The following is a 21,328-nucleotide window of genomic DNA, read 5'->3' as shown; positions in this document are numbered from 1 at the left end:
AGGGTTACCTTTCAGAAAGTCCACCTCTGATCATGTAACTCACTCCCAACAGGATTTATAACTCTCATTTTTTTTCTTCATAACACTTGCCAGGTTATGGTCTTTTCTAGTCATTTATTTGTTTGTACTTCATGTCTGCAAAAAGATATTAATTCTCTGAGGACAAAGATATTTTGTGGTTTGTTCATTCCCTTATTTGGACACTACCAAGACAAGTGCCTAGCATGTAGCAGACTTTAAATGGATATGTGCTGTGGGATGGTCTGTATGTCAAATGTGTTGCTGATTGGTCAATAAATAAATCACTGATTGGCCAGTGGCCAGGCAGGAAGTATAGGCGGGACTAACAGAGAGGAGAATTGAGAGAACAGGAAGCTGGGTGAGAGAGACACTGCCAGCCGCCACCATGACAAGCCGCATGTGAAGATGCCGGTAAGCCACAAGCCATGTGGCAAGGTATAGATTTATAGAAATGGATTAATTTAAGCTGTAAGAACAGTTAGCAAGAAGCCTGCCACGGCCATACAGTTTGTAACCAATATAAGTCTCTGTGTTTACTTGGTTGGGTCTGAGTGGCTGTGGGACTGGCGGGTGTCAGAGATTTGTCCTGACTGTGGGCCAGGCAGGAAAACTCTACAAATGGCGCCTAACGTGTTGGCAAGAGTTTCCACCTAAAACCTGAGTAAAAAGATTCTAAAACGGAGCTAAAAACAGTTCCTAGTTGTCTCTTTTAAGCTAGTGGCAGCCTGTGTGTTTGAGCTACTATGGCGGGTTCCCTACATGTGCCTTTGACCTGCAGTATGGCAGGAATAAGGCCTCTGGAAGTGGCACATTAAGCTGTGTGGTGGATTTAGCCTTTGCTAGTACAAAACAAAAAAACAAACAAAAAAAAAGAGGTTTCTGGGCTACATGCTGCTTTGATAGAAGCATAGACCCACTATTTCTGAGAGTTGATGGCTCCCAGAGCTGGTGGAAAACGTACCACCGCCATATTGGGAAGCTAAAGTGGGTGGAGCCAGCAGCCACAGCGCCAGCGCCATTTCAGGCTTAGAAGGCTGCAGTTTAAAGCAATAGGCTCAAGCTAATATAAAAAAATAAACCACGTAAAGATGGCTACCACACAGAAAATCTGGATTATGTTCTCTTTGATATTCATAACTGAAGAAAAACATTTGATTACAAAAGCTGTTGAGTTGTGCCAAAATGTATATTTTAAAGGTACCTTGACTTCAAAATTTGGATGTAAAGATATGTTGCTTTGGAAAGGAGGCTCTGCTTTTGTTTCCACAGAAAGCCAGAGGCTATGGATTTGTTCCAGATTAAGATACATCAGGTTTGACCAGCCAAGACCCCCTGAAAGGTCTCCAATGACACCATGGCCCAGATGATCCAACATCCAGAATGGTTTAAAAGCAACTGGCTCAGACGATATACCCTCATGGACTACTCCATAATCCTAAAATATTCTTTGTGTCCCCATAAGATACAGCACCCCCCTCCAGCAGGAAGTAGTAAGAGAAACTACGCCCAAATTCCCAAATATACCAAGCTGACTTTGGAGATGTGTAAAGGTTAAAACCTTCCTTTTTAAGAAAAGAAAAGGGGAAGTGCTGTGGGATGGTCTGCATGTCAAATGTGTTGCTGATTGGTCAATAAATAAATCACTGATTGGCCAGTGGCCAGGCAGGAAGTATAGGCGGGACTAACAGAGAGGAGAATTGAGAGAACAGGAAGCTGGGTGAGAGAGACACTGCCAGCCGCCACCATGACAAGCCGCATGTGAAGATGCCGGTAAGCCACAAGCCATGTGGCAAGGTATAGATTTATAGAAATGGATTAATTTAAGCTGTAAGAACAGTTAACAAGAAGCCTGCCACGGCCATACAGTTTGTAACCAATATAAGTCTCTGTGTTTACTTGGTTGGGTCTGAGTGGCTGTGGGACTGGCGGGTGTCAGAGATTTGTCCTGACTGTGGGCCAGGCAGGAAAACTCTAGCTACAGATATGTGTGTTTAAAAGTTAATCGAATTAATGGAGGGTAGATGGATTTTAGACAGATAAGCACATAAGCAGAGTTCAGTTAATTAGTCAAACTTGAATTGGTCTATGATAAATTTTTCAGGTTTCTTTAGAGGAACAGAACTGATAGAATGAATGAATGATATATATATGTGTGTGTGTGTGTGTGTGTGTATACATATATATAATGTGTGTGTGTGTGCAATCTTTTAAATCAGCTCATTTGAAATAGTAACTATTGTCTCGTACTTCAGAAGCTAAGAATACAGCTCAATTTATGATGCGGGGTGCCTTAGCCATCCCAATCTTGTGTTGAAAACATGGAGGTTCCTGGAGAATTGCCGGCTCTCTGTTGTCAATAGAAACCTGGAATTCTTCATATACATATTAGAGAAGGAATCTATATCAGCATAAGTGGCACCAAGGTAAATAAACTTGGTAGCAAGAGGAGAGGCCAAGTGAGCGAAAGGGGAATAATCTTCTTTCCATCTCCCTCTGTTATCTGGGCTGCCACCAGAGGTGCTAACTACATTTGGAGGGGATCTTCGTGCGTCACTAAGCAATCAGAACAGTTCCTCAAGTGAGGAGCTCTACTCAGATGATGACAATTTGTGGGAAGTTGATATTAAAATCAGCCATCATAGCTATTTCTATGAAACAGGCAGCGCCCAGGCCACGGACAGTCTCCTGCTAACAGGTTTGAGCCTTAGGGAATGCCGTGGCTCACAGTCCTCTCAGGTGGTCACCCTCTCCTTCTGCACCTCATTCACTTTGGTACCTCGCGGCCACTCTCCTCCACTTACTGTTTCAATTCATCTCAGTTTGTGAGCGCCTTCATATTCAGAAGGCCCTAGAAATAGTCTTCATATCCCCTTGTATACTCTTCTCAGGGGAAGAGATTTCCCCAAATAAAGCACCAGCAGAAGAAATACATTCAATCTTTGAAGAGACACTCTACATTCCACATCCATTTTTATAGGATTAATTCCCATTTCCATGTCCTCAGTAATGAAATAGTGTGATACCTTTTTTGTTCTTTAAAGTATTACATGGAAAATCACGAGTGAATACTCAGGGGGATGTGATTTTCAAACACATAGTCCTCATTCTGTGAGAGATTTATCAACTATTATTGCATATTCCTTCTCTCGCTTACTAATAGTGATGGCAATGCATCCCCATAATATATTTATTTTAAGTATCTTACTATGAGTTGCTTAAGGTCACTTCATCTTAGGTCTATGGACATTTGCATTTTGAATTGTAACACCTGCCTGTGTTATTAAACTGTCAGACTTAATAGGACCGTGGGGAAGAATATAGCACAGGCTAAAGAAAATTAGATTCCGAACCTTTTATGATGATGGCATCCATTTGTTTGTGATCCCCATGATCAGTGAAGGAAGCCGCTATTGTGACAATGTGTCCAGGTGGGATAAACGTGAGACATGAATTTTTACTCATCAGTTTTCCATTTACCCACCAGTGCTTTGATAGCTGCGTGCAGCACCAATTTGTTGAGTGCTGCAGTGCTTAAGGCATTGTGCATCTAAAGTTGCGGCAGTGAAATCGATCTAGTGCTGCTTTAAAAAGATGCTAACAGGCCTGAATCTAAGTCACTTCAAGTAGGGTTCAGTTAAAGGAAATTTCAAGTGACCTTATATAGCCATGCTCTTTATTTACAAACAAAAAAAAAGTCACACTTTACTTTTAGTAACCTCAAGTAAAAAAATAACATGGGGGTTAGAGAGAAGGCTCAGCAGTTAAGAACACAGGCTGGGCTTGGCAGTGGTGGCACATGCCTTTAATCCCAGTACTATTTGGAAACAGAGGCAGGGAAGTTTCGGTTAGTTCGAGGCCAGCATGGTCTACAGAGAGAGTTCCAGGACAGCCAGGGCTATGCAGTAAAACCCTTTCTCAAGAAACTAAAACTAGATAGATAGATAGATAGATAGATAGATAGATAGATAGATAGATAGATAGATAGATAGATAGATGAGAGAGAAAGGAAGGAAGGAAGGAAGGAAGGAAGGAAGGAAGGAAGGAAGGAAGGAAGGAAGGAAGGAAGGAAGGAAGGAAAGAAAAGAAAAGAAAAGAAAAGAAAAGAAAAGAAAAGAAAAGAAAAGAAAAGAAAAGAAAAGAAAAGAAAAGAAAGGAAAAGAAAAAAAAAAACAGGCTATTCTGAAAGAGAACTCAGCTTCTATTCCCTGCACCTACATGGCAGCTCAAATCATCTGTAACTCCAGTTCCAGGAGATTTGATGCCCTCTTCTGGCTTTTGTAGGCATCAGGCACACATGGTTCACAGACATACACACAGACAAAACACCATATACATAAAATAAAATATATTTTTAAAAGTTAAAGAAAACATAATTGAGAATAATTAGCATGTAAGAAATAAGATGTTACCTTTTGGGCAGGCTTCATTGAACAATCCTTCACAATTGAGTTTATGGTGTTGGGCTTTTTTGATAAATGTAAGTAAAATAGTAGATATGCAAATGTTGTAAAAGATTGTTTAAGAAAATGAGCAAAATAGACTTTACGACTGATAAAAGTAATGCCTGTAAACTTGACAATATAAAAACAAGGTTCCTCATTTAAAAATACTTAGTAGACACAAATCCTCCATAACATATAAGCATTTTTTTTCATTTATTGTCAAATGAATGACAATATGTGACTAATGAGCACTTGGTATAGATTGGGAGTATTATAGTACATGAACTTAAAAAAATATAGTCTATATCACTCAGCTTTCAAAAATACAGTCTAAATCACTGTGAACTCGGCCGGCTTCACCTGGAGACCCCTTGCTTCCATACACTGAGTGTCCCAAAAGCCTTTTATCTGCAGCTGCCTATTGCAGACCATTTTCAGTGTGAAAAAAGGAGTATTTTTCATGTTCTGTTTGATTGTATGAGACAGGATCCCATGCAGCCCAGGATGACCTGGAATTCACTTTGCAGCTTGACAAAAACCTTGAACTTTTGGTCCTCTCTCCCTCCCTGTGCTTGGTTCACATGAATGTATCACCACATGGTGTTTATGTGGTATGAGAATGAGACCGCCAGCTGTCTTCATGGTATACCAGCACAACCATCTATAGTCTATTTTCTCAGTCCCAGAAGAGTTGCTTGCTACTCTTCCACTTTCTTGTTAACGCAAGCAAGGTGATGCTGAGGATTATATGCACATGAAATTTCACAGGTAAATTTCAGGATGGCCCTAGTTTCCATGATATTGTTTCCAATCATGGTAGAAAGAAACTACTAAAGGCAGTTAAACAGAAGTTTGCCTTCAATTATGCAATTATTGAGCATTCAAAATATGGAGAAGTAATTCCACTACATATTTCAGTTCCTGGTAAAGACTTCACTGATTAATGGTGATAAGTTATCACAGAGTTCATGAATCTTCAGACTTGTGTTTTATGAAGTTTAAATTCTACAATGAGTAGAATTTCTTTGAGGTACCTTGGCACACATGTAAACAAAATCTCACAGCTTGTGCGCCAAAACCCATGGGATCTACCCTTAACTTGAACTAGTTCAACCCCTTCATACAGTAGACTTCAAAATGAGCCAAAAAATATAGCAACAAAGTGAAAATCATTCATTTGTATTCAGCTTATGATAATGCAAAAGTTCAAAGCCAATATTTGCTGGTATGTTCCTTAATAAAGACAAATGGGTAGTTTAAGGGTAACAACTACAAGGATCTACTGAACAGTATAGTTGAAAATCTAGTTTCTCTTTTCAACGTGCTAAAAATAACATCCTGTGTAATATAAAGTATTTAGATGTGCATCCCTAAATGTCATTCAGTTCTTGCTAAAGCTGCCATGCAGTTGAATTGATCAAGCTAGGCTCTGCAGGACTATTAATCAATCCATTTAGTGATCTAACATAAGTAGTCTGCAGTCAACATCCTCTCTGCTTCCAGAATCTTCGTATCCAAACATTACACAAAGAGCAGACAGGAGTCCTTGAAACTTTTCTAATGGTGATATTCTCTTTTCAATTCCTTTTTTATTTTATTTTAGATACAATTACATCATTTTCCATTTCCCTTTCTTCCATCTAAACCCTCTCATATACCCCTTCTTGTTCTCTTCCCAATGCATAGCCTCTTATTCATCAATTAATGTTGCATACACAAATATATGTACATTTGTACATCCCTGAAAACATAGGTACAATCTACACCCTATGGGTACTCAACCTTACACAAAGAACTACAGTCAACTAATGGTGATATTTGTCAAAAGCCAGGCTTCTGCAATTTTTATAGTCTAACCAAGAGTAATCATGAAAGTTTCATAGCCTTTTATGAAGTCTGTAAAACTCTAGAGGCTTAAAATGTGAAAGAAAACAAAAGTCCTAAGAATCAGCATTTGAACTTCTCAATGTTAAGTGTTTAAGAATATGAGAATTAGTTTATCATGCAGTTCCTAAATTTTAAATATGAATGACTTCATAATGAGATATAAAGTTCCTTCAGAAAGTGATAAACAGGTCAAATGCATGTTAAATCGGAGAACATTATATAGATATAGCAATCCAAAAGAATATTTTTAATTGTTAATTGCAAAGAAGCCATTTAACTATGTTAACCTCATTGTTCCTAAAATAATCTGGTGAAATAATTACTTATCCATATGTCCATCTTTAAAGTTTTAAAGCCATTCAAGAAGTGTTGGCAATTTTCAAAGAGCAGTTTAATCGCCTGAGCATGTATTAGAAAAAAGAAACATGTTTATGTCAATGAAAACAGTGACCAATAAGAAATAAAATGACTAAATTCAATTAATATAATTAATAAAGTAATTAAATTAATTAAAACATAAATTAATCTTGGTAGTAATCACCAATCAAGATGATATGTATGTATTGACACTTAATAAGGCCAATGTTCTCTATTCACAGGTTCAGGAATTCACATAACATATTGTAATAGATATCATAATTAGAATTATTATTGATTACCTAAATATGCATCATAAAAATTCAACATGTGGAATGTTAATGAAATTTTAAAGTCAGGTACTAGACTTTGCTATATTACTTTACTGGTATTGAACCTTTAAAACTAAATTTAAAATTAATGACATTTTATGAACTATATAATGTATATTTGTAACATAACTCTATATAACTTTACTTGCACTGCCAATTTCAAGAATTAAATACAGTTGGTATATAACAACATATGATCTTAATCTATGCTTTAATCTTAGTAATGTAAACTTTTTACTAAGAATATTTCCAGGTTCCAGGTTACACATTTGTAAAAAATCCATAGGTACTTACATTTTAAGCACACAAACTAAATATGCAGAATTGTAAAATTTCAATTAAAATATTTGAGATAACATTTTAAGTTCATCACATACTATAATTATGAAAAATGTCATACATGCTGGTTCATAGTTATGTGTTCTTCCAATAAAAATAATTTAACTATACTGTTTCTGTAATACAGATGTCACAGATAACTATAGTTATAAATTTCAACAAAATATATACTGAGATTTTTATAAAAGCATAACCAATTTAATATAAAATTCAAGTTTGAAAGTTTATAGGAGTGAAAAACATTAGCATTACATTAATTTTGATTCAAAATTCATGTTTCTTGTCAAGAAATAAATTATCAAAAAATTTTCTTAAGGACTAAAGACTCCTGAGTATGGCTCATCTTTGTGAATATGGAATGTGAAATAGGATTTAATTCTGTCTCATGGACAGAATATAGGCCTTTTAAAAGAAGTGGCTTTCGGTAATATAGCTCTCAATGTAAGACAATACATCTGCACAAAGCTAAATTGTGATATAGAAGCCGAGGTTTTGAGAAGCCACTTTCAAACACAAGGAGCAGAGAGTGTCATAGTGACCAGTCACTATTTGCTAATGTAGTAATCAGTAACAGATCCACCGGCTGGGCAGGGCTGAAATGGTATCTGGTATAATTTAATCCCATTAAATGCTATTGCCATAAAGTCTGTCATTCTTTCCATTTTGATACACATACATATTTTTTCATGACTTCTTTCCAGAATGCTCCGGACCATTGGGAATCGAAGGCGGGATCATATCCAATCAGCAGATCACAGCGTCGTCTACCCACCGAGCTCTCTTTGGACTCCAGAAGTGGTATCCCTACTATGCTCGGCTGAATAAGAAGGGACTGATAAACGCCTGGACAGCTGCTGAGAATGACAGGTGGCCGTGGATTCAGGTAACAGAGGGATGGGACAGAGCTGTTCCCCAAATGATCACAATCATTTATGGAAGTAGATTAGAAAGAATTTGGTGCGATTCTTTCTCATGTTCAAAGTCTAGTTTAGTCTATGATGACACTGGCTGCAAGATATAAAAATGTGGGGAACACGCACATTTCTCTAAAAATGTGAACACAGCATTAAGATGGAAGCATTCTCAGACATAAATACACTGGTTTTGTTTTGTTTTGTTTTGTTTTTGTTTTTTTTCGAGACAGGGTTTCTCTGTGTAGCTTTGCGCCTTTCCTGGGACTCACTTGGTAGCCCAGGCTGGCCTTGAACTCACAGAGATCCGCCTGGCTCTGCCTCCCGAGTGCTGGGATCAAAGGCGTGCGCCACCACCGCCCGGCCATAAATACACTGTTTTAAGTTATATTGAAAGAAAGAGATCTTATCATCATTTGCACATGTTTATTTATACAGTGTTAACATTTAGCAGCAGATTATGAAACAAAACAGTAACAATTTCATCTACATATTCTTTGTGAGAAATAATTTCCCATATGCAAATATAAAATGTACAACGGGTCATGATAATATCCAACTGTGTGCAGCACCCTCTTTTTATAAATAGAGAATTTTTTAAGTGTTCTGAGGGGCTTTATTACATATCAGTTCTGTAAAAGATTGGAAAGGATTTGGGAAGTTTCATAGTCTAAAGAGTAAAACAGTATGATTACATGGTAATCTTCAAATTATAGAAATATTCGAAGTAGGTATGTAATTACTTTATAAGTAGATAATAATATTATAGAATTAATTACAAAACATTTCATAATTCTTCAAGAGTATCTGTAATTTTTTCTATTTATTTATTTATTTTGCATCTGGACTATAGTTTTCTTTCCCTCCTCTCCTCCAAGTCCTCACCCACACATCCACTCTACCCCTGTTTATATTCAAAAAGGGGCAGGCCTCCCATGAATAACATCAAAACATGGCATATCGAGTTGCAGCAAGACTAAGCAACTCCCCTCCCATATATTAAGGTCAGACAAGCAACTAACTCAGTATGAGGAATAGGATCACAAAAGCCAGCAAAAGAGTCAGAGACAGTCCCTGCTCCCACAATAGGAACAAGCTACACAACTGTCACATATATACAGAATGCCTAGGTTGGTCCATGGAGGTTCTCTGGTTATAGTTTTAGTCTCTGTGAGCCTTGATGAGCCCGGGTTAGTCAATTCTGTGGGCTTTCGTTTGATGAGCCGGAGTTAGTCAATTCTGTGAGCTTTCATTACTTTCTTTCTGTCTTTTTCTTTTTTCTTTTTTTTTTTTTTTTTTTTTTTTTTTTGGTTTTTTGATACAGGGTTTTTCTCTGTGTAGCTTTGGAGCTTATCCTGAACCTCACTCTGTAGAAGAGCTGGCCTCAAACTCACAGAAAGCCACCTGCCTCTTTCTCCTGAGTGCTGGGATTAAAGGCATGTGCCACCACCGCCAGGCTCTGTGGGTTTTCTTGTGGTGTCTTTGACCCCTCTGGCTCCTACAATCCTTCCTTCCTTTCTTCAAGCAGGATTCCCTGAGATTCATGGTGGCTTTTATTCTCATCCACCAGCTAATTTTAAAACAGGAGAATACAACAATGTATTGACATATTAAGAGCTTTGCCAGAGAAGAAATATCATAATAAAGCTGACATCTCATATTGTATATATTCAAGCTTCCTGAGCACTCAAGTAAAAGCATAAAATAGATGTATTTGAGAGACTGAAAAGATGATCAAAACTGATTTCTGTGAAATATTATACCTCTGTTCTTGTGATACCTTAATATAACCACAGTTTACCAAATCATTAACAGCACATACCAAATGTGAGTAAAGTCCAGTGTACTGAGGGGTCAGAGCACTCCTGTTGAAACTCCATGGGTTAGGAAACTCATATATAAGGCAGTTTGGGAAGATAGTTTCCACTGATCTAGATTCTCAGAAAACAGCATATTCAAAGCTGCTACATGAGAATCTAGCAAACATTATATAGAAAACCAGGACAAGTAGAGTTACTGGAGAAATGTGTTCAGACCTGCTGTGAGAGATTGCGACTGCCCTAGGGTCATTCTAAAAGGGTTGTACCTTATTCTGTTGGAATTAAATGTAATAAGTCTCTGTCCCACCAGCTAGCTCCCAAATAATGACATGGAGACTTCTTACTAATATGAAAGCTCAGCCTATACTTAGGCTTATTCCTCTGACTAGCTCTTATAACATAATCCATTTATGTGAATCTACATTCTATCACATGGCATTACCTCTTACATCTTGCACCTCCTGTTTCTTCTCCATGTCTCCTGGTACCCCTGCCTTTCTCTTTCCAGAGTCCTCTCTGTCTCCAAAAGTTCTACCTAACCTCTTCCTGCCTACATATTAGCCATTCAGCTCTTTATTAAACCAATCAGAAGGCACCTTGGAAAAGACATCTTTACAGTGTAAACAAATATTTGGCAAAATTTCCCCCTTTTTTGTCTAAACAAAAAAGGAAAGTTTTAACTATAACATAGTAAAACTATATACAATAAGAAAAGGTTGGACAGTCCTTCAAAATTCCTGCTTCACAGAAACATCTGTCAGATATTCTAGGCTCTGAGGCTGAAGATGGATACCCCAGTAATACAGAGAAATCTTGGGGTGTTTTCCAGGCAGAGCGGATGTCTCTGTTATTTCTTAGTTTTGGAAGTTGCTTGCTTTGTACTTCCAGTTTACTCAGGCAATATTATATCCTTCTCAGATCTCTGATGGAGTTGAAGTCTAGAGAGTTATTGTTTTACAAATTTCCTTGTTACCAAAATAAAAAACAATTATATAAGAGATGTAAAGTTCATAAGGTTAAAAAACATAAAAGCTTAAGTTATTTATCTAAAAAGATGCTTTAAGGTCTAAAAGGATATTTTTAGTATGGTAATACAAGTTATGATAGAAAGTGATTTAGGTATAAAACTTTGGACTCACTAAGCTAGGATAGATAACAATATTTTCTCCAAATTTGCCAAATACATATGGACATTATGAATGTGATTCTTACTTGATAATTGTCCTTATTGTATATAGTTGAGCAAGTGTCCCTGTGGTATGATTGAGCATTCCTTGGGTATATGCCCAAGAGTGGTATCACTGGGTCTTAAGGTAGATTGATTCCCAGTTTCCTGAAAAACTGCCATACTGATTTCCAAAAGGGCTATACAGGTTTGCACTCCCATCAACAGTAGAGGAGTGTTCCCCTTGCTCCACGTCCTCTTCAACATAAGCTGTCATCAGTGTTTTTGATCATAGTAATTCTGACAGGTGTAAGATGATATCTCAGAGTTGTTTCATATGTATTTCCCTGATGACTAAGGCTGTTGAGCAATTCCTTAAATTTCTTTCTGCCATTTAAGATTCTTCCATTGAGACGTCTCTGTTTAGCTCTATAGCCCATTTTTTAATTGGATTGTTTGGTATTTTGCTGTCTAGTTTCTTGAGTTCTTTATATATTTTGGAGATCATCCCTATTTCAGATGTGGGGTTGGTGAAGATCTTTTCCCATTCTATAAGCTGTCGTTTTGTCTTATTGACCATGTTCTTTGCCTTACAGAAGCTTCTCTGTGGTGTTTTACTCTTTTGTGGGTCCTGCCATCCAGCTCCCAAATAAATTACACATGGAGGCTTATTCTTAATTATCAATGCCTGGCCTTATCTTGGCTTAGTTTCTTGCCCACTTTCCTTAATTTATTCTGACTACCTTTTGCCTCTGGGCTTTTCCCATTCTCTAACTTCTGTAAATCTTACTCTTACTCTGAGAGTCACTGTGTAGCTGGGTGGCTGGCCCCTGTAGTCCTTCTCCTTCTCTGGCTCCTAGCTCTTTTTTTTTTCCTCCCAGATTTTTCTCTCTATATATTCTCTCTGCCTGCCAACCCTGCCTATCCTTTCCTCTGCCTTACTATTGGCCTGTTCTTTTATTAGACCATCATGTATTTTACACAGACACAGTAACACAGCTTCACAGAGTTAAACAAATGCAACCTAAAGTATCACACCTTAAAATAATATTCTACTACTTGATGTGCAATTTATGCTTTAGTATTTTTTTTTTTACATATGTGTGTGCCCTTGTATTTGGGGCAAAAATGTTCAGAATTGAGACTTCATCTTGGTAGATTTTTCCTGTGATGAATGTGTAATGTCCTTCCCAGTCTCTTTTGGTTTATTTTAGTTTGAAGTCTATTTGTTAGATATTACAATAGCTACACCAGCTTGCTTCTTAAGTCCATTTGATTGAAAAGTCTTTTCCCAGCTTTTTACTCTGAGGTTGTGTCTGATTTTGAAGTTGAGGTGTGTTTCTTGTATGCAGCAGAAGGGTGGATCCTGTTTTCATATCCATTCTGTTAACTTGTGTCTTTTTATAGGCAAATTGGGTCCATTAATATTAATGACCAGTGATTGTTAATTCCTGTTATTTTTGGTGGTAGTGTGTGTGTGTGTATTTCCCTTATTTGAAATTTGCTGCTGTGGGGTTATTTATTGCCTGTGTTTTTGTGGGTGCATCTAATTTCCTTAGGTTGGAGTTTTCCTTGTACTGCTTTCTGTAGGGCTGATCTGGGGATAGGTATTATTTAAATCTCGTTTTGTCTTGGAATAACTTGTGCACTCTGTCTATGGTGATTGAAAGTATTACTGGGTATAGTAGTTTGAGCTGGCATCCATGATCTCTTAGTGTCTGCATAATATCTGTCCATGACCTTCTGGCTTTCAGAATCTCCATTGAGAAGTTGGTTGTTATTCTGATGGTTTGCCTTTATAAGTCACTCAGCCTTTTTCCTTTGCTGCTTTTAATATTTCTTTATTCTGTATGTTTAGTGGTTTGATTGTTACATGGTAAGGAGACTTTTTTTTGGTGTGTGTGGGGGGTCTAGTATTTTTGGTATTCTGTAAGCTTGTATCTTCATAGGTATTTCCTTCTTTAGGTTGGGGACTCAACACCCTTTTATCCTATAATTTCTATACTATATCCTCCCTTTTTCTTTTCAGAACAAGATCCCTGAATCTAATCTACTTTGCTAAGCTTTGGTCAGCTTCTCCCTGACCATGACCAATAACAGCTTATAACCAACTCTCTAAATGATGATAAACATCCATAACCATTGAATGCCAAAAAACAATCACCCCACCTCTTGGGAATGTGGGCATCATATTTTCTAAACTGCTTCCTGTTGCCTGGAAGTGACAGCATCTCCAGGGAACCCTGAGAAAATTGAGATAATGGTCAACTCCTGGGAGAGTTAGCTGTATTATTTTTTGTTTAGTCTCTGTGTGATGAGAAAATGCAAGGCTTATCTGAAGTCTTGACTGCTGCAGTCTGTGAGGCTGGATCATCTCAATTAGCAGCTTTGAAGTTGTTCTGAATGTAGAATTTTGAGGAAACTGCAGCAAAGGCATTCTGAGTGGCTGAATCATCTGGGCTCCTTGTCTTTATTGGTGTCTGGTCCTTTTTTTTGAAAACACACTAACTTTTAAAAGTAAAATATATATCTGTATTAACACAAATATGGAATGTGTAGTGTGCACAAGTAAGCTTATGTTTGAACAGGCAAAAGGCATCTGTTAACTTTATAAGTCTGTTTGGACTTTATAACCAAACATCTATCCAATCCATATGAAAGGATGGGATGTAAAATAAGTCATGAGGACTCTGTAGCCAATAAGGTTTATCATGTCTCATCTAGTTTCAGAGCTGTTCCCATGCAGGAGGATCAGCATGCACATCACGTGTCCTGTCATCTTTCCTGGCTTCCTCCCTCACAGTTGCAGCCAAGATCCTCAGGAGGTCTCTCTCCCCATCAAATCTGATCTTTGTTAATTTTGAAGAAATCCATGGCTTTTTATTTCCTGTGAGAACAAAGGCATAACCTCTCTCTTAACACAACGTATTTTCTGACATCAATTTTAAAGTTAAAACTTCCTAAAAGTATATAAACTGGTTTAATTCAGAAGTTCCCACACACACACACACGAAATCCAATATCTCTCAGCATCTACCAGTTTTTTGTACATTAGCATTTAAAAAATTCAAAGTCAACAAAGCACCAGACAGGATCCAGGGTCCCTGTGTATTTTCCATCCTTATGTGGCTTAATTTTTTTGGGGGGTGGGGGGTAATTACTTTACTCCTTCTTTAAAGACTTTATTATTTTTAAGCTATTTTAATGACTGTTTATACCCATTTTCTTTCCTTTCTTTAGCATCTAAGCACATTTTTAAGCATACTCTACCTGTTCAGAGTTTTTCTCAGTCTGGACCTAACTTTACTAAGTGCCTGCAGCATTCTCTGACAGTGTGAGCCAAGCCTTAACCTGCCAGGCCCTGTGCTGTGTGGCTAGATTATGGTACTGGTGGCTGGTTCTCCCCCATCCTAGGTTCTATGAGAGCCTAGCCTCATGCTGGAGGTACCATCAGGAGCTGCATTTACTGCCCCAGCTCTGTGAAGTTGCTGAGCTCACTTTCTGGAGTCTCCACAAGCAGAGAGGCCCACGCACAGATTGGCATGACTTCTCTGTCCCTTTGGTCTTGCCATGAGTTGGAGCGCCAAATGTAGTAAGCTTTTCATCCACTGCCAGCTCTCAATGACACAGAGACTTATTGTTAATTAGGAAAGCTTGGTCTTTAGCTTAGGCTTGTCCCACTAATTCTTATAACTTAAATTATCCTATTTCTATTAATTTATGTTCTACCACATACCTTTTACCTCTGTATCATTGTGAATGTCCGACTCCCTGATTGTTCTTCAGCTGGGTGTCCTTTGTATCTCAATCATCTACTCTTCCTACCTAGCTATTGGCCTTTCAGCTTTTTATTACATGAATCACAGTAATACATCTCCCAATATACAAATATTACTCAACAATGAAGTCCTTTGAAAGAATTGTATTATGTAGCTTTTCCTTACACCATGGTTTGAATCAGAGAAACATGGAACATACTATGTTACTCTATTAAGTATAATATATTTGAAGTTTTATCTACAGGCATCAATAACAAGAAAATTGATGTATGGCTGAGTAAACACTTTCCTACTTCAAAACTAAGCCAAAATTGTTTCCAGTGTCTTTCTGTGGGGTGTCTTAGGAAACTATATGTATACTAGATACATTGCCCTTATCGTTACAGCTATATAGCATTTTTAAAACGTTCATATTTTGATTGTGAAGTTATGTTGGCATGCATTTGCAGAAATCAACTTGTAAGTTACACTTGGACTTTTTCAATATGTAACTACATCTGTACAAAAAGTACCAGATTATAGAAATGCTACATCTGTAACATCAGCAGATTAGTGTATATGTACCTCTCTTTCATTTTGTATTGCCTAGTTGAAGAATATTTAAGTGGTTTTTGTTTTTGTTTTTTTCAATTTCCTACCTATTGTGAATAAAGTGACGATGGACATGGCTGAGCATGTATTTGTAGACTAAAATGTTGCCTCCTTTGGACAACCTTAAATATACTATCATTTTTATGGACAGATAGTTCGTTTCATTTTTGGACCGGTTTCTGTTGTACTTAACACAACCCATCAATCATTCTTTCAAAGTAAGATATTTATGCGTCTTTTGTCCCAAGAAAGAAATAATTCCATGGAACAAGAAAATAATAAGCTCAGAAATTTTAGATTAAATATGATTTGGCTACCTTAAACAGAATAGTTAAAGATTTTTCATACTTCTAAGAGGACTGGTGTTAATGACCATGAAGGCGATAGTATATGATTGTCAGTTTACTTTTTATGTAAAGATCATAATGAACTGAGGAGAAATAAGCAACGACAAATATAATATGTTTTGTGGAGGAAGATCACATCTACACAGTGAGTGAAAACTGAAACCCCTTCCCTCTTATTTAATACTCAGGGATTGTTTATGTTCGGGCACACATTTTCTTGTTGTATTCTTTAAGACTATCTTATTTCATGTTATTTTTCTAAAGAGAAGTCCTTTATCACTTAGCTAATACTCATAATTAAAAGACTGACTCTTATTAGGTACTAATTTCTCTGTGTTGAAGAATTCATTATTAAATTCTCCTGCTTTTTGATTCTTTTATTTATATTCAGTCTTTGAAATGAAGCTTCTGAGTACTTTGTTAAATCCACTTATAATAAGTGTGCTGTTCTCTTAATTTCTCAGGTGTATGACATAATTTACTAATTTTAGTATGCAATTTAATTTTCTTCTTTAACTTGATAAAATGAAAATCACAATTGTCAATTTAAATTTACATGCTGAGCATTTATTGTTGGCACCACAACGTTCATAACTGGTTCTGATTTAAAGGGTAAGTATAGTAAATGTAGCTCAGCAAATTTTTATTTTATTTTTACAAATTTTTCTGACCTTTCAATCTTCACTTATATGCTTTTCCACTATTAAACTGCAGCCACATCATACTTCACATCACTAGCACTCTAAGATTTGAATTGTTATTTCTGAATAATGTAGTATAAATAGGAATTTCACACATATCCATATGTCTCGAATTACTTCATTTAAAAATTTAAAGGTTTCTGTTAAACCTTTGAATGCTTTGCTAACTAAATAGATTTAGCGAGGCTGACTACTTGTTATGTATTTTTAGGGATTTACTTTCCATTTCTGTATATTTTTATAGGACTATGTAATAGTGTTCCATTTCCCCTCTTTTTCTTTCTGAGGTGATTTTTGGGTCCCTGTATACTGAATTTCTAGCTGTTCATTTGTGCAGACTGTTAACAAGCATTCACTAAACACTCAGGTGCTCTGGCTTACTAGACTTGTTGCTAACACAAAGCAAAATGGCACTTACATTTGAGATGTTCTGAGTCAGCCAGGCTTGGAGATATAGGCTGCTGTCTTCAAGGCCAGCCCAGAAGACTCAGTGTAAGAAGAAGCTGGCCTTATAGTCAGTGGTAGAGTGCTTGCCTATGTCCTGGATTCAATCTGTAGTACCCTTGTGGGAAGTCATGGTTAGACTCTGGTATGGACATGGAAAAACAAAAAAAGAAAACTAACAGGACAGGATATTTGAACTTGTAGAGTTCAGTAACTTATAGCACAATCACAGTATTTTATCCTGTGCAGCTTATTTTAGTAGTACTTTTTTTTTAAATTAAACCTTAAAACTTAGTAAGTGCAATTATGGAATACAAGGAAATTCTCATTACCCTAGTCACTACATAACTAAATTATTACATGTTGATATGCCTGATGGGGGATAATATAGTATAATATTTAAACTTTCATTTGAAAGCTATTTTACTACTTACCTGTCTCTGTCTTGGTAGTAGCATTTTAACACTGATTAAAGTAGATTGGATTTTTTTTTTTGTGGCAAAATAATCCATTTTACTTTCAGAAGATTTGGCTATGACCTTAATATGCTGCCTTCCTTTGAACCACACTATATGTAAGTGTAATAGAAAGACATGTCCTATATTTTAATGCACTTAGGATCATGTGTTGTTTGGCGAAAACAAAACCTTCTGAGGTGCTCCTCAGACCAATCGTGTGTTATCCTCAGACTGTGTTGGAAAAATTGCCTCATCAGCCTCGAAAGCATGGGGTTTTGTTGTTGTTGTTATTCGTTTGTTTTGTTGGGTTGATTTCTGCCTTGGTTGTGGTAAAGGGTAAATTAAAAAACAAGCAACAACAATAAGTTTGCTTGAGTGTGAGGACTGGTCCTGGGTATGTGCCCTTGGAATAAAGGAGTGGTGACTGTGGGGTGGGGGAGGGGAAGGAAAGAGCAGTGAAATAAAGTAGGAAAGAAAGAGAGTAGAAATGCACCTTTCAGGGAACAGTCTGTAAATTACCAAGAACCTTGCAGAGTGCTCTGGGAGTGCACTTAGCTTTAGTATCAGTGCATAATTCGGGGCTCTGGAATTAGTCATGGAACGGTTTGGCTTCAGTACCGACAAGTAACCTGGTGTTATGTGTTAGCGATGGAAGTTAATGCTCCAAAGTGACTCTGGGTTCTTCTGTATTAATAAAAAAGACAATATCCCAAAGGAAATTACCTGACTTCTGCAATTCAAGCATTACCGATAGTTAATTTATGACATTATGTTACACATTTCCTGGTTGCAAATTCTATACACAGGGGAGGTTACTTATTTGTAGCTGGAGAGCTTCTCTCCAGCTCCCACCAAGCCCGGGCAGTCCCGCAGCCCACTTAAAAAATAAACACATAGACTCTTATTATTTAAACTGTTAGGCCTAATGGCTCAGGCTTCTAGCTATCTAGTTCTTACATCTTAAATTAACCCATTTCTATAAATCTATATCTTGCCACATGGCTCGTGGCTTACCAGTATCTTACATGTTGGTACTCATAGCACCAGCTGGCAGCATCTCCTGACTCAGCCTTCCTGTTCCCAGAATTCTCTTCTCTGCTTGTCCCACCTATACTTCCTGCCTGGCTACTGTCCAATGAGAATTTTATTTATACAGAGCAATATCCACGGCACTTATTTCTCTTCCTTCCTTCCTTCCTTCCTTCCTCCCTCCCTCCCTCCCTCCCTCTCTCTCTCTCTCTCTCTCTCTCTCTCTCTCTCTCTCTCTCTCTTTTTGTCTTTCTTTCTTTTCCTTCCTTCTTTCTTCCTTTCTTCCTTCCTTTTCTTTTTAGGAGTTGTTTTAACAGTGGGACTAAGAGTGCTACAAAAACAGTCTACTCATCAAACTCATTTCCATGGTAGCATTTAAAATACCTTCGCAGTCACTTGTCCATTTCTCTCTTGTGCTGCAATCATCTGATGGTATATTTTCACCTATTTTAAATCCATTTCCATAACACCATACAAAAAAATAGCCAATAGATTCATATGACTAAACACTGAAAGAATAGGAAATATGGAACATAAAAGATAGGTTCTTTATTTCCCATGGCAATCATACAACAACATTCAAGGATTCTAACAATACCTTGTTGTTGGGCGTTTTTACTCTTTTGAGGGGCCCACCACCCAGCTCCCAAATAAATCACACACAGAGGCTTATTATTAATTATAAATGCTCAGCCTTAGCTTGGTTTGTTGTTAGCCAGCTTTTTTTTTTTAACTTAAATTAACTCATCTAACTTTTGTCTCTCAGCTTTCTTATTCTCTTCTGTAAATCTTACTCTTACTCTGTGACTTGCTGTGTAGCTTGGGTGGCTGGCCCCTGGAGTCCTCCTCCCTCTCTGGCTCCTAGATACTGCTTTCCTTCTCCCTTCTATTTTTCCTTCTATTTTTCCTCTCTGCCTGCCAACCCCACCTATCCTTTCTCCTGCCTTGCCATTGGCCATTCAGTTCTTTATTAGACCATCAGGTGTTTTAGACAGGCACAGTAACACAGCTTCACAGAGTTAAACAAACGCAACATAAACAAAAGTAACACACCTTAAAATAATATTCTACAATACCCAAACAACTGGGTTCACTCTGTTCAGCTACATATGGTATCCCATTGCTGGTAATTATGGTACAATGAATCAAAAAAGTCTCGCTCATCTTCCAGACAGAGGAACCTCAGTTCGTAAAAACCCAGTGACCAGCATTGCCTTCCCAAACACTGCAAACTGCTTTTACAAGTAACAATAGAGAAGCATGAATAATTTACTGAAAATTACTTACGGAAAAGACTCCAGGTTAAACACTGTACACTAAACGTCACAAGTGACACTTCTTCTTGCCTCATTTATGTTTCATTCCTGAACTGTTAAAGCATTAATGTGCAGGGCCAGCTAGACAGCTCAGCAGGTAACGGTTCTTACTGCCAATCCTGATGACCTGGATTATATCCATTAGACCCATGTGATGAAAGAAGAGAGCTGACTCCAGCAAGCTATCCTCTGACTTCCATAGTCTCTGGCATGTGCAGGCACACCACACACACACACACACACACACACACACACACACACACACACACACACACACACCACACACACACACACACACACACACATACACACACACCACACACACCACACACACACACACCACACACACACACACACCACACACACCACACACACCACACACACACACACACACCACACACACCACACACACCACACACACCACACACACACACACACACACACACACACCACACACACCACACACACACATACCACACACACACACACACACCACACACACCACACACACCACACACACCACACACACACACACACCACACACACACATACACACACACACACCACACACACACACCACACACACACCACACACACACACACCACACACACACACACACACACATACACACACACACACACACACACAAATACTAAAATGTAATAACTTCTTTAAAGAATGTTTTATTAAGATTCTTGCAGGGTTTTAATAAACTTTTGCTATAATCACACCACAGGAGTGTAGAAACCAAGACATACTCTTGTAATATAAATGTATCCTCTCCCTATAAGATTCATGTCCTTAGACAGTATTTAAAAGCCTGGTGTTTTTCTAACAGGCAAGATTTGTAATTTTACTCTCATAGAAATATCAAAGACATAAAAATAACCTCAGTGCTGCTGTTCATAGTATATAAAGATTTATAGGGACTTGCTTTAATGTAAATTTTAGCATCTATTAAACACTTATGAGATAGTTTAGCAAGTCTTCCTTGTATAAAATACTTCATGTTGGCGAGACTTTCTGGGTGTAGCTTCTGACATTCCTAGGAGACACAGTGTCGCAGCAAACTGTCTGATCCTCTGGCCCTTGCAATCTTCCTGAACCCATTTCTGCAAGAATCCCAAACCCTACCAAATGGCCGACCAAGTAACAAGTAACATTATGCCAACTGTGCAGGATGCGTCTGGGAATATACACACATATATATATATATATGTGTAGACATGTATGTATGCTGCAATACTATATGAAAACAGGGGCCATGGAATTGAGAGAAAGCAAGGTGGAGTTTGTGAGAGGATTTGAAGGTAGGAGTGAGAATAGAGAAATTATATAAATATATTTTAATCTAAACAGAAAATGAATAATTACTTTTTTTCATTTTA

At 37.5% G+C, this 21,328-nt stretch overlaps 1 protein-coding gene across 2 annotated transcripts in view; it reads left to right on the top strand.

Moving 5' to 3' along the window:
* Edil3 (EGF like repeats and discoidin domains 3) overlaps positions 1 to 21,328 on the top strand; it is a 475,251-nt gene that overhangs the window by 314,612 nt on the left and 139,311 nt on the right. For both annotated transcript variants that reach the window (XM_059276638.1, XM_059276637.1), the window contains one exon: positions 8,080 to 8,261. In XM_059276638.1, coding sequence (XP_059132621.1) covers positions 8,080 to 8,261 — 182 coding nt within the window. The remainder of the gene's footprint in view (positions 1 to 8,079; positions 8,262 to 21,328) is intronic.

The sequence above is a fragment of the Peromyscus eremicus genome, chromosome 11 (genome assembly GCF_949786415.1).
Source record: "Peromyscus eremicus chromosome 11, PerEre_H2_v1, whole genome shotgun sequence".
NCBI classification, from domain to species: Eukaryota; Metazoa; Chordata; class Mammalia; order Rodentia; family Cricetidae; genus Peromyscus; species Peromyscus eremicus.
The sequence above is the reverse complement of the archived record's forward strand: the minus strand, read 5'-3'. Positions and strand labels throughout refer to the sequence as shown.